Consider the following 15,334-nt stretch of genomic DNA (forward strand, 5'->3'; position numbering starts at 1 on the left):
TTCCGTTTCAAACGTCTCCAATGCTTTTCTTAATGCCATAATGATATTCGTTGCCTTTTGTTTTGCCTACACTTAAATTTATTCTAGAAAAATTATTCTGAAAACCCACTTACTGATATACTCAAGCTCGCTAAAGAAGTGTTTACTCTCTATAACTTTGTATCATACTCAACATTACGTAATCTATTTTCGACGGTGATTACACCACAGTTTCTTGTCCGTCCGACCATCAAGAATTTCCATAGGGAATTTGGGGTTTTCCCTTTTCCCTTGTGATCTCCTACCTACTGTGTATTTTCGATAACGACTTAGCAATTGATTTAAAAGATCTGTTTATTGTAATCTGTAAAGCCATTACGAAAGCCGTTCGGAATTAATTAAAGTAATTTTCCTTAGCGACCTTGAAAACTAATTAAATCTATTAGATCAACAAAGCTAATTAAAACTTTTCAACTACGGTGGAGTGCTCTTTCCTCAGTTGCGCTTCGTTACATCAGCTTTACGCTAACTTTTTTTTTGTTGACAAAATAGCCTTCATAAATGGCGGACGTTTTGGCTCTCTTCTGTAGAAAATGTTTTGAAGAACGAAAAGAAAGATGAAACCTGGAGTTTTGATGATACGATAGAAACTTTTTAATACTTCTAAAATATCCTATAATCTTTTGGATTTTGAAAGAATTATTTTGAATGAGACATGGTGATTTCATCGACAGAAGTTAGTGCTGTTTCTCCAGCCATTCACTCACTTCCTCCTGAGGTTGGTTTTGCCTGTGATTTTCTTTATCTTACATTTGCAGAGAATCTGTTTTACCAATTTTAGAAGGTTGTTCTGTATCCATTTAGCTATGTATAGATATAGATACTTATAAGATTTTCCTTTTTGTTTGGATAAATTTAAACGGATAGCTAGACAAAAAAGAAAGTAAACTTTTGAGTTTAAAATTTGAGACATCTCTTGTTATTTGTATTTTTTGACAGAATACATTGGGGAGGTTTTAAACCCTTAGAAAATGTCTGACTGTGGTAAAAAACTTAATCTCAAGTTATCTAACCTTCATCATTGTTGACAATCGGCTAAAGCTTCAGATGTCAGATGCATCCGGCTACGACCCTGCCTATGCCCCGGACAGTCCGGGGCAAATGTCTGGGGTCTGAAAAAAATAACTTTTTCCCCGGACCTACGTCCGGGGCTCCAATTTTTGCGCCATAAATTTACCCTGGACGTATATTCAATGAATTAGAAAAAAGCCCGCGCGGTCAGCGATTCTATAAAAAGCGACCGCGCGGGCTGTCTGGGGCGTCCGGGGTAGTCTCTCAAAAACAAATAATACGGACCCCGGGCACGCATCAAAAAAACCCCGGACCGTCCGGGGCATAGGCAGGGTCGTATCCGGCTGGACTTACAATTTTTTTCAAGTTGAATAGTGACCAAAGGGGGTTTCGAACCGGGAACTTATAGATTTCTAAACCAATGCCCTATCCACTAGACCAAGCCGGCTGCCGAAAAATCGTTATTTGGGGTTACTTATACGAAGGTCTTAGTACTATATATGTATAAGTCTGACTGACGAGTTAGGCACCGCCGGGTTGATGCACCGCCGGCCGGGTGAGGGGTTAGGGATGTGCACCAGGGTGGCTTCGCCTAACCCTATGCTACGCGCTTTGAGGGGTATAGCATTAGCCGAATCTCATTGTTGTTTCGTCAGCCATCTTTACTTTTGTGATTGCTAGCACACTAGTTTATAGTACTTACCGTGAGATCGGGTAACTTGCATCAGTGGAGGCAAACATGCATAGCCCTCAAATAAATGACCTGTCTGGTCATTAAAATACAAATTTAAATCAAAACAAAAATGGTAGAGTAGAGCTGCGGTACAGTAGCCTGGGTATCCAGACTCAAAATTTTAGAAAAAAAAACTCTTACCTCAACATATCAATCAAATGAGGTGAAATCATATTTAAAGAGTGCTCGATAAAACCAACCAGGAGTAGAGATTCTTTAATCAAAAGTTTTTTATGCAAAGGTCAATATAAAATACCCTGTTGCGAAGGGATCGTTTGATAATGTTTGTCTATAACTCAAAAGAAGCATCTTATTTATCAGCACAAAAAAAAAAAACTTTAAAAGCTTCAATGATTTCCTTCAAGTTTTTGTACTGTCATTTCTCTACTTTGGACCTTTCACATTTTTTTCTTTACAAAATTGGGTTTGAAAACTCAATTCGAAATGAGTTTTTGCCACCGAATAACGGTGGTAAAAAAGAGCTTGGAAATTACCCTGGCTATACTTAAGATCATTTAATTTTTTACCAAAATCCCTAGGAAATTGAAACAAATTACATGAGTCGAAATTTTATCCCCAAAAAAATCTGAAATCTAAAGCTAGCTAAAATTAGCAAAAAGCTTTTGATGGAGGAAAAAAGAATTATCAAAAAACTGACATTCCGAGGTGTTTACACTGGCTTTTCTTGGATAACCAGCGGAAGGGTTTTTTTTTTGAGGTACAGAAAAATTTTGGAGTTAGGAAAATAACTAACTTTCCAATGCTCATTCTTCAACTAGCCAGAGTCCTTATCATTCTGCTTGCAAGTGGTAATAGAATCTTAGTCCTGAAAGTGAAATCTTAACTTAAAGTGTGGTAATAAACAAACCTTTCAAAAGTATGAAAAAAAGTTTGTTACTGTAACATTTATATTTAACTTTACACTCCTTTACATACATGTTCAATTTTTACATGCATTGTCAGTAATATGTTTCAAACTTTGCATTGTGCAATGCAATGCCAGTGATCTCAGTCGGATGTTTGAAATGACAAATTTGCTGTGTAAAATTGATTTCCACACGAAATTAATTTTCTCTAAACTTGAAATTTCAGGTCGAAGAGGGAAACAGGGAGTACAAGGTAAGATATTTTAATAAAGTTTAGATTAGTTAAAAATGATAAGTTTAAATCAGAATTGACTGTTTTTGAAATTGATATTTCAATTCAAAAATTTAAAATTTTTTTTTGATTGGAATTGTTCCCCTCTTGAATCAGTTCAGAAATGAAAATTGGCTTCTTTTATTTTCAGCTGAAACTAGTCAATCCTACACCATCACGTGTTGAACACTTGATAACCCAAATGAAATGGAGGCTAAAGGAGGGTGATGGAGAGGCTATTTACGCTATTGGAGTTGAAGACAACGGTGTCATAAGTGGTTTGCTTCGAGACGAGCTGGACTCGTCTCTTGAAACATTGAGTTCAATGGCAGACAGGTTATTCACGATTTCCAATATCTAATGCTATATCCCCAAAGTTAAAAAAGCCACCAAATAGCGTTATCGTAGTAGAATTCTAGAATTGAGGCCAAGGGGATTTTTCATGAACTTGTTTTTGGAATAAAAATCACAAATCGTATCAATCTCAAAAAGGGATTTATTTTTATTTACATTTGCTTATTTTGTATTTGGATTTATTGTAATGTTTACTTTGTATACATACAATTGATTACTTAAAATTCTCAAATCCCTTCCAGGTCATATCTTAACTCTGTGTAAAAGCTGTGTAGGATGATCCTTTTATAATGCCTTACTAATTTCCTCCAACTTAGATTTTAATAGTTGTGAAATATTGTCATTTCCTCTTCCTTGATATAATGGGAATTGAAGCTTCCAAGAATCTAAAGTAAGATTTTCATATTTTTAGACTTGGCGCTGAGACACACATTATAAACGAACATACTATCCCCTACCCAAACAATATGACACGCCATGCAGCTGAAGTCATGGTCAAGAAAATCCCTGATGAACAAGAGGTAAAAACTTGCCAATAGGATTGTGTCAGGGGGTCAGAAAGCTGGACCTTGGTCTGGCCAGATCTCTCAAAGCAAAAATAAGATTTACTAGCTAATCGAATTCTGTTTAATGGCTTTTCAGATAATTTAAAAATGTTTTAGATAAAATATTTAAGATTTGTTCTTTCGCGACTCCCACGGTGAAGGCTCTTTAACTTAGTCATAACATCATGGATGGTCACTCTCTCGATTTTTTGAAGTGGGTCTTATGGAGCCACTGGACTGTCCCCAAATAAAAAGATACCAGCGTATTTGCAAAATTTGTGTAACTGTAACTCTTTTAAAATAATTTTCAGTTTATTGATATTCGTGTTGGGTGTATTGGTAACGTCGACGTGGGCAAAAGTACATTACTGGGTGTATTGAGTCACGGTGATCTGGACAATGGACGTGGTAAAGCTAGATTGAACATGTTCCGACATTTGCATGAGATACAAACTGGACGAACTTCGAGTATCAGTCATGAAATTCTTGGTTTTGATGCTAACGGACATGTAAGTAGAGTGAAAGACTTTTTTAACAAATCATGTTTTAGATAAAGGAAAGTGAAATTTTCAATGTTTATGATTTATTGCTTACAGTCTAAAGCTGAATTGAATGGCTTTGTATGAACCTTATTTTAAAGTTTTTTTAGGTCACAGGCACTATAGTGTTAATTTCATTGCAATTCGTACACTAGGCATTCCTTTGATCTTGATCTTGATCTTGAAAGGACTTTTGTCGATGAAACTTAATCCTATTTTGATATTTGTTTTGTTTTCAGGAGTTGAATTATAGCGGGTCGACAGTCGAGGAGATCTGTTCGTCTGCAAAGAAACTGATCACCTTTCTCGACTTGGCTGGACATCACAAATACATCAAAACAACAATACATGGGTTGACTGGGTATTCCCCTGAGCTCGTTATGCTTCTTGTTGCAGCTAATAGAGGCTTAGGTGAGGTGATGTTTTAGTTTCACACATACGGCTTTTTTTAAATGTTTCTGTAGGTTACATAACAGCGTTCACAGTGTGTTGTCACTTTGTTTTGAAAACGAATTGATTTTTATCACTAGGCAAGCTCTTATGATAGGCTTAAACCTTTTATAAGAACAGAAATGATGTTTATTTTTTAATCCAGGGGCTTAATAAAGCATTTAAAAACACTTTTTCGCGAACTATTTCTGGTGAGAATATTTTAACTGTTGTTTTACAACACTTTCAAAAAAGAGGACCCTTTTTAAAAGCTATAAGCAGGATCTTGTTTATCCTCTTAAAGTCTATAAATAAAATTTACGTTAATTCCTACATAACCTTTTTTTCTTATCTCAAAAGTTATCAACCCTTTATATTTCAACAAGCCGTTTTCCGTGAGAACTTAACTCAGCCTGTACTTTTCTCGGGAAGCTCTCGACAACTTCAACAAGTTTTGTAAACAATTAATATTGATGTTTTTCCCTGACGTAGTTACCTTTAAATTAACTATGATCATTCTTCATATTGTCAAATTATTTCATTGATGGGAAATGTCCTCTATCTTTTTCAACTTTGTTTTTAACTAACTTCATAAGAAAAAAAAACATTAGACCTAGAATAGTATTTCTCTGATTACACATTATTTTATAAGCAGCCGAGTTGGTAAGGGTCCACTGCTTAAAATGGCCTAAAAGTTGAGCCTTGGCTTTAGCAACCAAGCCCTGAAACTGAGCATGAACCGTGAAAGCAACAAAAAAAAAAACAACTAAAAAAAGGTATTTATTTGGCATTAAAATGTGTATCGATGGTACTCAAAAACCTAATTTGAGGTATTTTTGACATAAAATGAGATAAAAAACCATTATTTTTGCTAGGCATTTTTGGCTCCAAATCCATAAGCAATTTTTTTGGCTTATTCTGGAAAATCCTTAGCAACTCCAGCCCTGAGCTGAAAATTTGGGTTGCTTAGTACTAGTAATAACATGGTTTAGAGGGTTATTAATCCAAAATCACCCGAGAATACCATGTTATTCCGCGTTAATTATATGGTCAAAAAAAGAATTGAAGAACACTCGATCGCTATTCTTTTCGAAACTTATAAAAACATTCGAAACTATGAAAAAACATTCGGCTGACACTCTTATTTTGATTGGCTTAAAAATTTCGTAATTAATTAATTAATTTTTGTTTACATCAGGGCGATTACAAAAAAGCGGGGCTATTACGGATTTATCGCCCCGCTCGTCCTTTACAAATCTAAGCTAAATGTAATCAACCATACAATTATAAAAAAAAATGTGTACAGTAATAGATTGAACTAATTTCTGCTTCTCTCATTTACTTAAGCAGTCACTTTTACTTTCGAAAGGTTTTTGAAACTCAAGAAATTATCCTTTCTTCACTTTCTCTTCCAAAACGCCGACTCCCTATTACCCTCGTGCAAGTTTTTGCTTCGGCCTCAAACCTTATTAGGCAAAGTCCAATCGCTTTATTTGAAGTTTTGAATAAAAAATTGATAACGTCCATTCCTTTTATCTTTGAACACGTCTTTAAACCCACCAAAAGCTCAAAAGTTGGGTCAATAAAGTCCGGGTTAAACAGTGCCGATAATGTATTTAAAATTGCAGTCTTGTACTCTTTTTTTAGCGGGGACAACGAAGGAACATTTAGGACTTGCGATCGCTTTGAAGATTCCCTTCTTGATCGTCATCACAAAAACAGATTTGTGTTCGAAAGACATGATTGACCGTACTGTTCAGCAATTAGAGAAGATTTTGAAATCACCGGGCTGTAAGAAAGTTCCAATACGTGTGGAAGATGAAAACGATGCGGAAACGGCCGCTGAAAGCTTCTCTAAACAGTATGTTGATATTTTATTAAGCCCTGTTTGAACCTTTATTACTAATTTCTAGATATTTACCGTCTAGAATCGTCCTGAACATCGAGCTCACAAGGTCTAACTTTTTTTGATTCACTTTATTTTTCTCCTTGATTAACCGTATATTGCTTAAGATGAGATCTACATTTGTTATAATTAAAGGTAGCTGTGTTATTTATGAATTTGCTTTGTCAAATTTCTTCAACTTTTTTTTCTTTTTTCCCACATAGGGTGACACCAATCTTCAAAGTTTCAAGTGTTTCTGGTGAAAACTTGAACTTGCTTCGTAAATTTTATTTCCATCTTCCATCGTTGAGAAGTAAAATTGAACAAGATGAACTATTACAGTGTGCTGCTGAGTTTCAGGTATGAAAATTTCTCTTTTTTATCATCTTTCGCAACTTTTTTAGGCCTCGAGCAACTGTCTTACGTCTAAACGAAAGAACTTCCTAAAATCGTTTGATGTCCTACATATTATTTTCAGACATCGTAAGAAAACGCATTTTCTATTTCTTTTGTTTAGATTGATGAAATCTTTTCGGTGCGTGAAGTTGGACCTGTATTGGCGGGCACCCTCAAATCAGGCGTTGTGAAAGTCGGCGACGCCCTTCTTTTGGGGCCGATGTCGAACGGTATGTTCGAGAAAGTAGTGGTTGCTTCCATACATCGAAACCGGACACCATGTCGTGTCATCCAGGCAGGACAGACTGCTTGTATCGCTCTTAGAGATAACTCACAAATCATTCCACGGAGGGTAAGAACTTTTTATTAATACCTGCACCAAATAGTCAAATGACAAACAGTTTTCATTGTAAGCCGTCATTAAATAATCTTAAAAGCCACCAAACTGACACTTTTTCTTTCAAACACCAAAATAACGCCACCTAAACCAGGCATAACTCAAGAGCTATTAGCAGTCAAAACAGTCCTGGAATTCTTTTCTTTTTGTTAATTGATATGATTTTGTTTTCAATAAACAGGGACAGGTTTTGTTGGAAGACAAATTATCAGAGGATCCACCAAAGACTTGTAAAACGTTCGAAGCCGATCTTTTCTTACTGTTCCATACAACGAAAATTGCACCAAAATTTCAAGCCACAGTACACATCGGAAACATCGTACAAACTGTCGTCATCAAATCCATGGATCGGGTACGTTATTCTGCTCCCTATGTTCTCAAGATTTTCTGAAAATACGGCTTATGTGCATAGATTACTTAAAAAATATTACGAGATGAGATTTACCGTTCCGGGTCTCTTTAATTTTTAATTGAAATCATTTTAACCCTATTGAACTCATTGTTTCTTTCCTTAGGCTGACTTGCGTACCGGACAGAAAGCACGGGTAAAGTTTGAGTTTATCGGACACCCACAATACCTTCGAAACGGTGATCGGATGTTCTTCAGAGAAGGGCGGTGCAAGGGCGTTGGCGAAGTTACCCAATTCTTCGAGTACAAACATGATGATCAGACTGAATTGGCGATGCACTCTTAACACACGCCCATATAATGACGTCATTGTCACGTGCAAAAACGAATGACTTTTACCGGTCACGGAAAGGTGCATGGATTTTATTTTTGTTGATATTTTTTGTTTCTTTGCTTTTTTCATATCATTTTAGCGACAGAAAACCAAATTTCTATTAAAGTTTTATTTTAATAGTGCATATTTATAATCTTTTACTTTGCAACCCCACTACTTAATTATGTTTAATATTATTAGAGTATGAAAAATAGTATTTCGAAAATTTTACTATAAAAAGTGAAAAAATCCTAACTGCACCTTTGTAAAAATTAGTATCTGCTTTTAGGTATTTTCATAGATACTTTACAATTTAGGTACTTTATTATCACCATACATCACCATATTTTAAACGACTTGTTATCAAGTCAGATTTTGATGTATTTTTGGAGTCATTCTTTTGAATTCTTTTTTTGTCCAATGCTGGTTCTTGGAAGTCAAATCTTTTTTACTTTAAAATTTTTGCTACCCAAAATAAAAACAAGAGTCGTAATTTTGGTTAATGTAATGTTCTTTGAATCCTTTGTGAATTTCTTTTTTGAAAAAGTTAAAAAATTTCTTATTGAGAGATGCATATAGTGAGAAAATTAAGCATGAAAAAAAACACAGAAATTTTGAACTTATGGTATGTGTGCTTGTAAATACGTGTTCATAGTAGGGAAAACGACTTGTAGTAATGTGTACATAGTATATCACCATGATCAAAAAGTAGCAGTCCGGTTATGTGTAGGTGATTTTCTTTTGTTTTGATTTTTTACCGGACTGCTTATCTTATCAGTGTAAATTTTGTACTCATTCTTTAGAAAATTATTTTGAAATTACATAAACATCGCTGGTGTTATTTTATTGTTTTCTTTTACATTATACATGACAAGTTTCCTTATGGGAAAAGCCCTTAACTGTCAATCAACTTTGGGTTTTTCTTGTAGTTCACATGGGGAAACCCCTAATTCACTATGATTAAATTGATTTTTTTAATGAGTGAATATCATCTCAAATGATAATGTTCCTGTTGTCTTTTTTGTGTTTTGTGTGTGAGAAAAAGTAAGAGAGTTGCTTGACGAGCGAATGTAATAAGAAATGTATTTTGATATGTGTGTCAACTTTTCATGCCTTGTGATGTTTGAAAACATGGAGGGATTTTAGCTTGGTACATAGTTGATATCAAAACGTATATCTTTATCTATATATGAGCTATCTTTATTATGATGTTTCTAAATTCTATTTTATTCTAATATTTTGCATGCATGCTATCAGAAATATCCTTATTTCTATTTCAGTGGATAAAAAAACTGAAAAATATAAAAGATGAATGGAAATGAAAGTTCACTGGATGTGAATGAAGTCTTTGAATTCATCAAATCTCATTTCAATGGACATGTTGCACAAAACTTCAAAAGTAAGCATGTTTTTATATTTGCATAGTCTAGCATGCTAGACGACTTAACTCAGTAAAAAATAGGAAGTAGAAAACTTGACAGGAGCATCAATATAGTCGTCTAGAATATTTTGTGCACAAAAAACTTTTCATAAAAATTCTCTTTTTTCATGTTTTTGGAAAACATTTCCAGGGGGGTCTTGTTGGTTTGTTTTGGTTTTTTTTTTTTTCTTATACTTAGAAATTCTCATTGGCTGAAATTTTTATTTATTTATATATTTTGTTGTATATGATTGTTTTCCCACCCCGCAGAAATCTGCGGGCCCTGCTGGAACTCCCGTAAGCTACGGAAACCACCTTAGCCCAGTCGTTTATTTTAACCATATCCCGACATAAAAATTTCCCGCTTTCAACAAAAACGTTATAAACGACTGGATTCCCAGTCTAATATTTGCATTGTATTAGTTCAAACTCTCACTTCTAATGCCCCTCATGAAAGGTTGTCGTGTCAAAGTTCGAAAATCGACCCTTGGAGACTGAATCTCGTAAATTTTATCCATTTTTGACGTTTTTGCCACTCTTAAAGAGACTATTTTGCCCAAAATTTCAGCGAGAATCTTCAAATTTTAGTTGAAATTTCAAAAATTTATGACCCTTTGAGTTGAGGGAGTCGATTTTCGTGATTTTGAAACCCTTACAGAGACCCGATTGCTTTTTAATAGTTTTTGTACCCCTCCGAGGGACTTTCGAGAGTTTGAAAAAGGGACCTTTATGGCCCGCACATACCCGGCGCCAATTTTGCCTAAGTATCCCCCCCCCCGGTGTTAAGGCCGATCTCCACTTGCGCGCGCTTCGATCGCGCTTTTTCGAGCAAAGCTTCCACGCTATTGGTCAAAAGAAAAATGAAGCAACTCCATTGGTGCGAACTGACGTAACGGTTGAAAAAAGTTGAAATGTGTTCAACTTTTTTTTCAAGCGCGCGCTACATTTTTATGACGTAATCTTTTTTCCAAGCAAAAAGGATTGAAGCCCAAAAGTGCGATCGTAGCGCGCGCAAGTGGAAACCGGCCTTTAGATTGAAGATTTCATGGCACAGTTCTACAAAAAGCTGATACTACTACTTTTTCAATTTACACCTTTTTTTATAAGAATATCCAAAATTTTGGAAGCGTTCGAATGGTTTTAACTTTTTGAGTTCTTAAAATGTTCTTAATTATACCATTTTGTGAGAATTTTTGTGTAATTTTCAAATTGAGTGTTTTGCAGCCCATAAAGCCTTGAAATGTTCTTAACTTGTTCTTAACATTTTAGCCATCGAAGCCTTGTGTTCCTATATAGTTTCTCTTAGTTCAAATTATATCAAAATTTACTGCTTTTTTGTCTTCGCTGAAGTATAACTGAGAATTTTGGTCACAAGTTCTTTAGAATTGAATATAAATTTTAGCTCCCAAAATTTACTTATTTTTGATATTGAAATGCATCTTCATCTCAGATTCTTTCCAATATATTTTCACATTAATTACATACACCATACACTGTTCGTGATTGCTGACAGTCAGCGCGGAAAGTTTTCACTTGCTTATGAGATCACGCGTGCATTAAAAAAAGCTAAAGGTGTAATAATAACGGTACCCACTAAACGTGTTCTACTACTTTTGTAAAACCACCACTTGTTATAACTTTAAGTTCTTTGAGCTTGATTACCCTAAAGACTTTTCCGCCGAATTTCGTACAAAAACGGGGAAAATTCTTTAACCATCTCTGTTTCAGACGAGGGGATTGACGGCAAAAACATGTCACTGTTAGCAAGAAGTCCTGATTCATTGGCGTTACTCAATCGATTAGGAATTGCCAGAGTGAAAGATATTTTAAGATTTCAAGATCTAATGGGTGTCATTCGGCATGATGTCATCACACATTCGCTTGCGACCCACATCAAAACAAATCGACTCAATATGGGTCCAACAACATCAGTAATGCGCCCTTCATCTGTCACTTCAACAAGTTCGAGAAATCACATGATAGCGACGCCAAGTCATAACTCAAGCGACAGTCCACTTTCTCCGCCCTCTTCACTACACCTACAACTGAACCCTCAACACCCACCACCGCCCCAACACGCCCAACATCAACCTATGCCGCTACCAGTACCTCACTTTCAAAGATCAACGAGTAACAATATTCCTTATATTCATTACGATGGAATGACTGATCGAACGATGGCTAACTTACAGTAAGAAATCTTTCCTTGATTTACATAAAGCACTAATTCTTATGAAGCGACAAGATATATATCCTTTGCAAACTCGAATCCAGTCCCATTGTTTGCTTTTTTATGATTCTGATATCACCCATTCATTGTATTACGTCCATCGTTAAAATCAAAAGAGTGGTGCAAGAGGCTCTGCGCACAAGATTGCACCTGGAGTACTAGAAAATGTCTCGCACTTAAATATGGAACTTCTCAACGATATTTGAAAACATTTTTATCCCTTTTTTACCGTAGGCAGAAAATTATCCGGAACGAAGTACGTAAACGCTGGACGGACGACGATCTTCCGACGTTCCGTAAATGGATACGTCGAACAATGAAGAACTCGATGCTTTCGTCGATAAGTTGTTACAAATCGAACTTTTGACGGGCATTGGTCGAGAATTGATTCGTAAGAAAGTGATCAATATTCTCCGTGAACGAAGGAAGTATGTTAAACAGGTAAAAGTTGTTGTTTTTAGAAACTCTCTTATACCATGAACATATAAACGACTGGACATTAAGCGAGCTTCGTTGCCGCCTGTATTTCAAAATTGATATGAAAAATCCAACAATATCCCCTCATGATTTATTCCAAAGAGGTATATTATCAAAATTTATTGTTACATTTTATGTTTTTAACGAGGCGGCAACGAAGCTAGTAGCACTTTCTACAAAAAACAAAGGAGATGGATGTCCAGTCGTTTATAAGTTTATGCTTATACGTATTCCTGCTCGAGTCTCAATTTTGACGGCTGGTTTTATATGTAAAAGACGGTATAAGTCTTACTTATAAAAAAGGCAAGGCTGTCTATGCATTATAGTAGCCTGGGTACCAGATTCAAAGTTTTAGAAAAAAAATTACTTCAGACAAGATTGTACAAGGTTTCTAAAATTTCTGGGATCTTGAAACCAATTTTACCATAAATTATTCGAACGCACGGAAAAAAACTATCGAAAAGAACATTTTCCCTGTTGACGGGTGAGACGGGTTAGTTGGATCAGACCATCAGACTGTAAACCAGGTATATGTTATAAAAAGTAAATAGACAGTGAAATAGTTTGAATATCCAGGGTAATTATCTGAAGAGTTATGGAACTCTAGGGGCAAGCTCGTCTCTAAAGTCTTAAACTTTTATATTTTCATTTCTACCTATCTTAGAAATTCAATGAAATGGAAGAAATTGGCGAATCGGAAAACCAACTTGAGGTAATTTGGTCTTCTTTGTCTCCAGTTATTAAACTACAAAATCGTGACGAGCTAGTCACTCTTTCTTGCTCTAAACTCTTCCATGGTATTAGTGTGGGGGAGCGTATCGGTATGTCCATTGAGTTTAAAGCCCGAAGGGCTAGAGTAGAATCTCTAACCTTTCCAAGGTAAGAAAAAGTGAAGCCATCTATTTCCCATCCAGAACGCGCCTAAAACGCGCGGCAATCATGACGACGGATGGTATCTAGTGGTTCCTTGGATTTTGAGGACTGTATTTTTGAAATCTGGCAATGGATTTTACTTTCAATCCGGCGTTTGTGTTAAAACCACGCGCGGGCGTTCTGGATGGGAAATAAGTGGCTACATTTCCCATCTAGGAGTCTCGAGTCTAGCCCTTCGGGCTTGGAAGTCAATGGGTTGTCAGTAATAGCCTTTGTACGTTAAAAACTTGTATGTTATGTTAGCGCCAGCCTACTGGTCTTCATCTGATATACTACTCTGTATCAGAGTGATCTCACGTTTATCGCTTCATAGTCTAGGGCAATGAATTTTGAAATAAGCCATAGATACTGGGTTTGTGTACAGACAACTAATATACTGGATACTGATTAATCGTAGACAAAAAGATAAGCAGAGACGCAAAACTAAAGAATTGACAATTGTATCTTTTCTACAGAATGCACCGTCTTTCCTGTACCTTGAACGAGAAGGCGAAATGACTTTTCACCAAGAGGCCTCTGGTCATCACCAAGAAGCCTCCGGTCATCACCACAAAGTGGAAATGCACAGTGAATCAGATCATGAATATGATGGAGATAATAGCAACAATTCGGATGGTAAGTCTGAAAGGCTTGGGGACACGAGAAGTTTTTTTCGCGTTGGTGCAATGCAACATGCTCCATCCCACCAACCTGAAACGCTTTCTCGTGTCTCCACCCCATTTTTCCTTCTACCAATAAAAGTGAAACACAAATGTTATTAAAAGAAAAGCCTTTGTTATTTTTGTGGTGCTCTTCAAAGCCTTTAGTCAACTTTTTTTTGAAGTATCATTATCGCGTGTACGATTTTTTTCTCCGAACGGATCTATCAAAAATTCAAGTTCAAAGGTCAAATAATCTGCTAAATAATCGGTACACTACAAGAATAAAGTGCCGTTAAAGCGAGATGAAATCAAGAAAATCGTGGCGTACTCAAGTAAATTGTATTTCATAAAATCTTTTTCCTTTGCATTTTAGGTCCTTTGAAGAAAAGATTCAAAAACTTCCCGTCGGATAACAAAACTTAAAAACGAAAAAATTCAAACGATAAACTGCGACAAAGTCAGATTATATTTTTATACTCTTTTGAAAACTCTTTCCTTTCTATTTTTGTACAGATTTTTTACAAGCTCTTGCGTTTTTTGATAAAAAAAATATTTTTCTACATCTCTAATAACTTTATTTACATTTTTATTTACAAGATGGAAAATTCAAGAATTAAACAAAGGGGAGGGCGGGTGAGGGGGCGTATATTATAAGTAGGTCCCCGAGAGCACATATTTAACGTAAATACATAACGCATCCAATGGTTTGCTTTGCTTGTCCACAAAATTATCTGTAAAAAGGAAATTCACAACTATAATGGACGATAAATTGAAAATATCACCTCACAGCAGCCACAAAAGGGTTTGGTTCAAATTTACATACAATCTTTGACACACCCCCTTCTCACGGACCCACTGGAAAAATTGGCCAAAATATCGTCTCCGTTGGAAAATTATACCCTAATTTTTGTCCCGCTGAAAATAATCAGACAAGCAAATCCTCACTGCAAAATATTGTGCTATTTTTCCCATCCCCACTGAATTTTCTGACTCGAAAACAATGGATTTCAAATCCCCAGCCACAAAAAATGGGATTTCAATCCCCACTGGCTAAAAAGGGGGGTGTTATGACAAAAGGACTTTTCTAAAATTAATGAAAGGTCCATGTATACTTTCGAAACCCATTATTACCCAGTTAAACATTTTTTCACTTTGATTTGGCGAGCTTGGTTGGCACCTGTAAAAGCTAGGCTCACTAAGTCTACAACACCGCTATCTCACGAAATTCTGTCCAAAATTTTTAGTAGAGTTTAGGTCTCGGCGGTTTTGTGACACAGTTGTAGTGTAGATCATTTTTGGCTGAAAGATTTGTTTTTCTTCGACATTTTCAAATAGAAAACTCAGGTTGACAAATACCGTTAACTAAGTAAGCCACTTTAGTGTTAGTCTTGGGAATTTACCCAGAACCTAAATGGTTCCATCATCACTCCTTTAATAAAATACCAC

The 15,334-nt window shown here is 35.8% G+C and overlaps 3 protein-coding genes across 3 annotated transcripts in view; 2 read left to right on the forward strand and 1 right to left on the reverse strand.

Moving 5' to 3' along the window:
• Positions 1-507: 507 nt before the first annotated feature.
• On the forward strand, positions 508-9,014 carry LOC136823934 (GTP-binding protein 2-like). The gene is made up of 11 exons (XM_067080093.1): positions 508-757; positions 2,876-2,902; positions 3,072-3,256; positions 3,687-3,795; positions 4,131-4,328; positions 4,598-4,769; positions 6,435-6,648; positions 6,897-7,032; positions 7,190-7,420; positions 7,647-7,817; positions 7,981-9,014. Exons 1-11 carry the CDS (start codon positions 695-697, stop codon positions 8,158-8,160), a joined length of 1,686 nt encoding a protein of 561 aa, XP_066936194.1. The 5' UTR covers positions 508-694; the 3' UTR covers positions 8,161-9,014.
• Positions 9,015-9,461: 447 nt separating this feature from the next.
• Positions 9,462-14,394, forward strand: LOC136823985 (uncharacterized). The gene is made up of 6 exons (XM_067080142.1): positions 9,462-9,586; positions 11,336-11,798; positions 12,072-12,278; positions 12,979-13,026; positions 13,703-13,862; positions 14,262-14,394. Exons 3-6 carry the CDS (start codon positions 12,138-12,140, stop codon positions 14,309-14,311), a joined length of 399 nt encoding a protein of 132 aa, XP_066936243.1. The 5' UTR covers positions 9,462-9,586; positions 11,336-11,798; positions 12,072-12,137; the 3' UTR covers positions 14,312-14,394.
• A 53-nt stretch (positions 14,395-14,447) lies between these two features.
• LOC136823984 (DNA helicase MCM8-like) overlaps positions 14,448-15,334 on the reverse strand; it is a 35,235-nt gene continuing 34,348 nt past the window's right edge. The window contains exon 24 of the mRNA XM_067080141.1: positions 14,448-14,619. The gene's annotated coding sequence lies outside the window, so the exon portion shown is untranslated. The remainder of the gene's footprint in view (positions 14,620-15,334) is intronic.

Source organism: Clytia hemisphaerica, unplaced genomic scaffold (genome assembly GCF_902728285.1).
Source record: "Clytia hemisphaerica strain Z4C2 unplaced genomic scaffold, Clytia hemisphaerica genome assembly, whole genome shotgun sequence".
NCBI lineage: Eukaryota > Metazoa > Cnidaria > Hydrozoa > Leptothecata > Clytiidae > Clytia > Clytia hemisphaerica.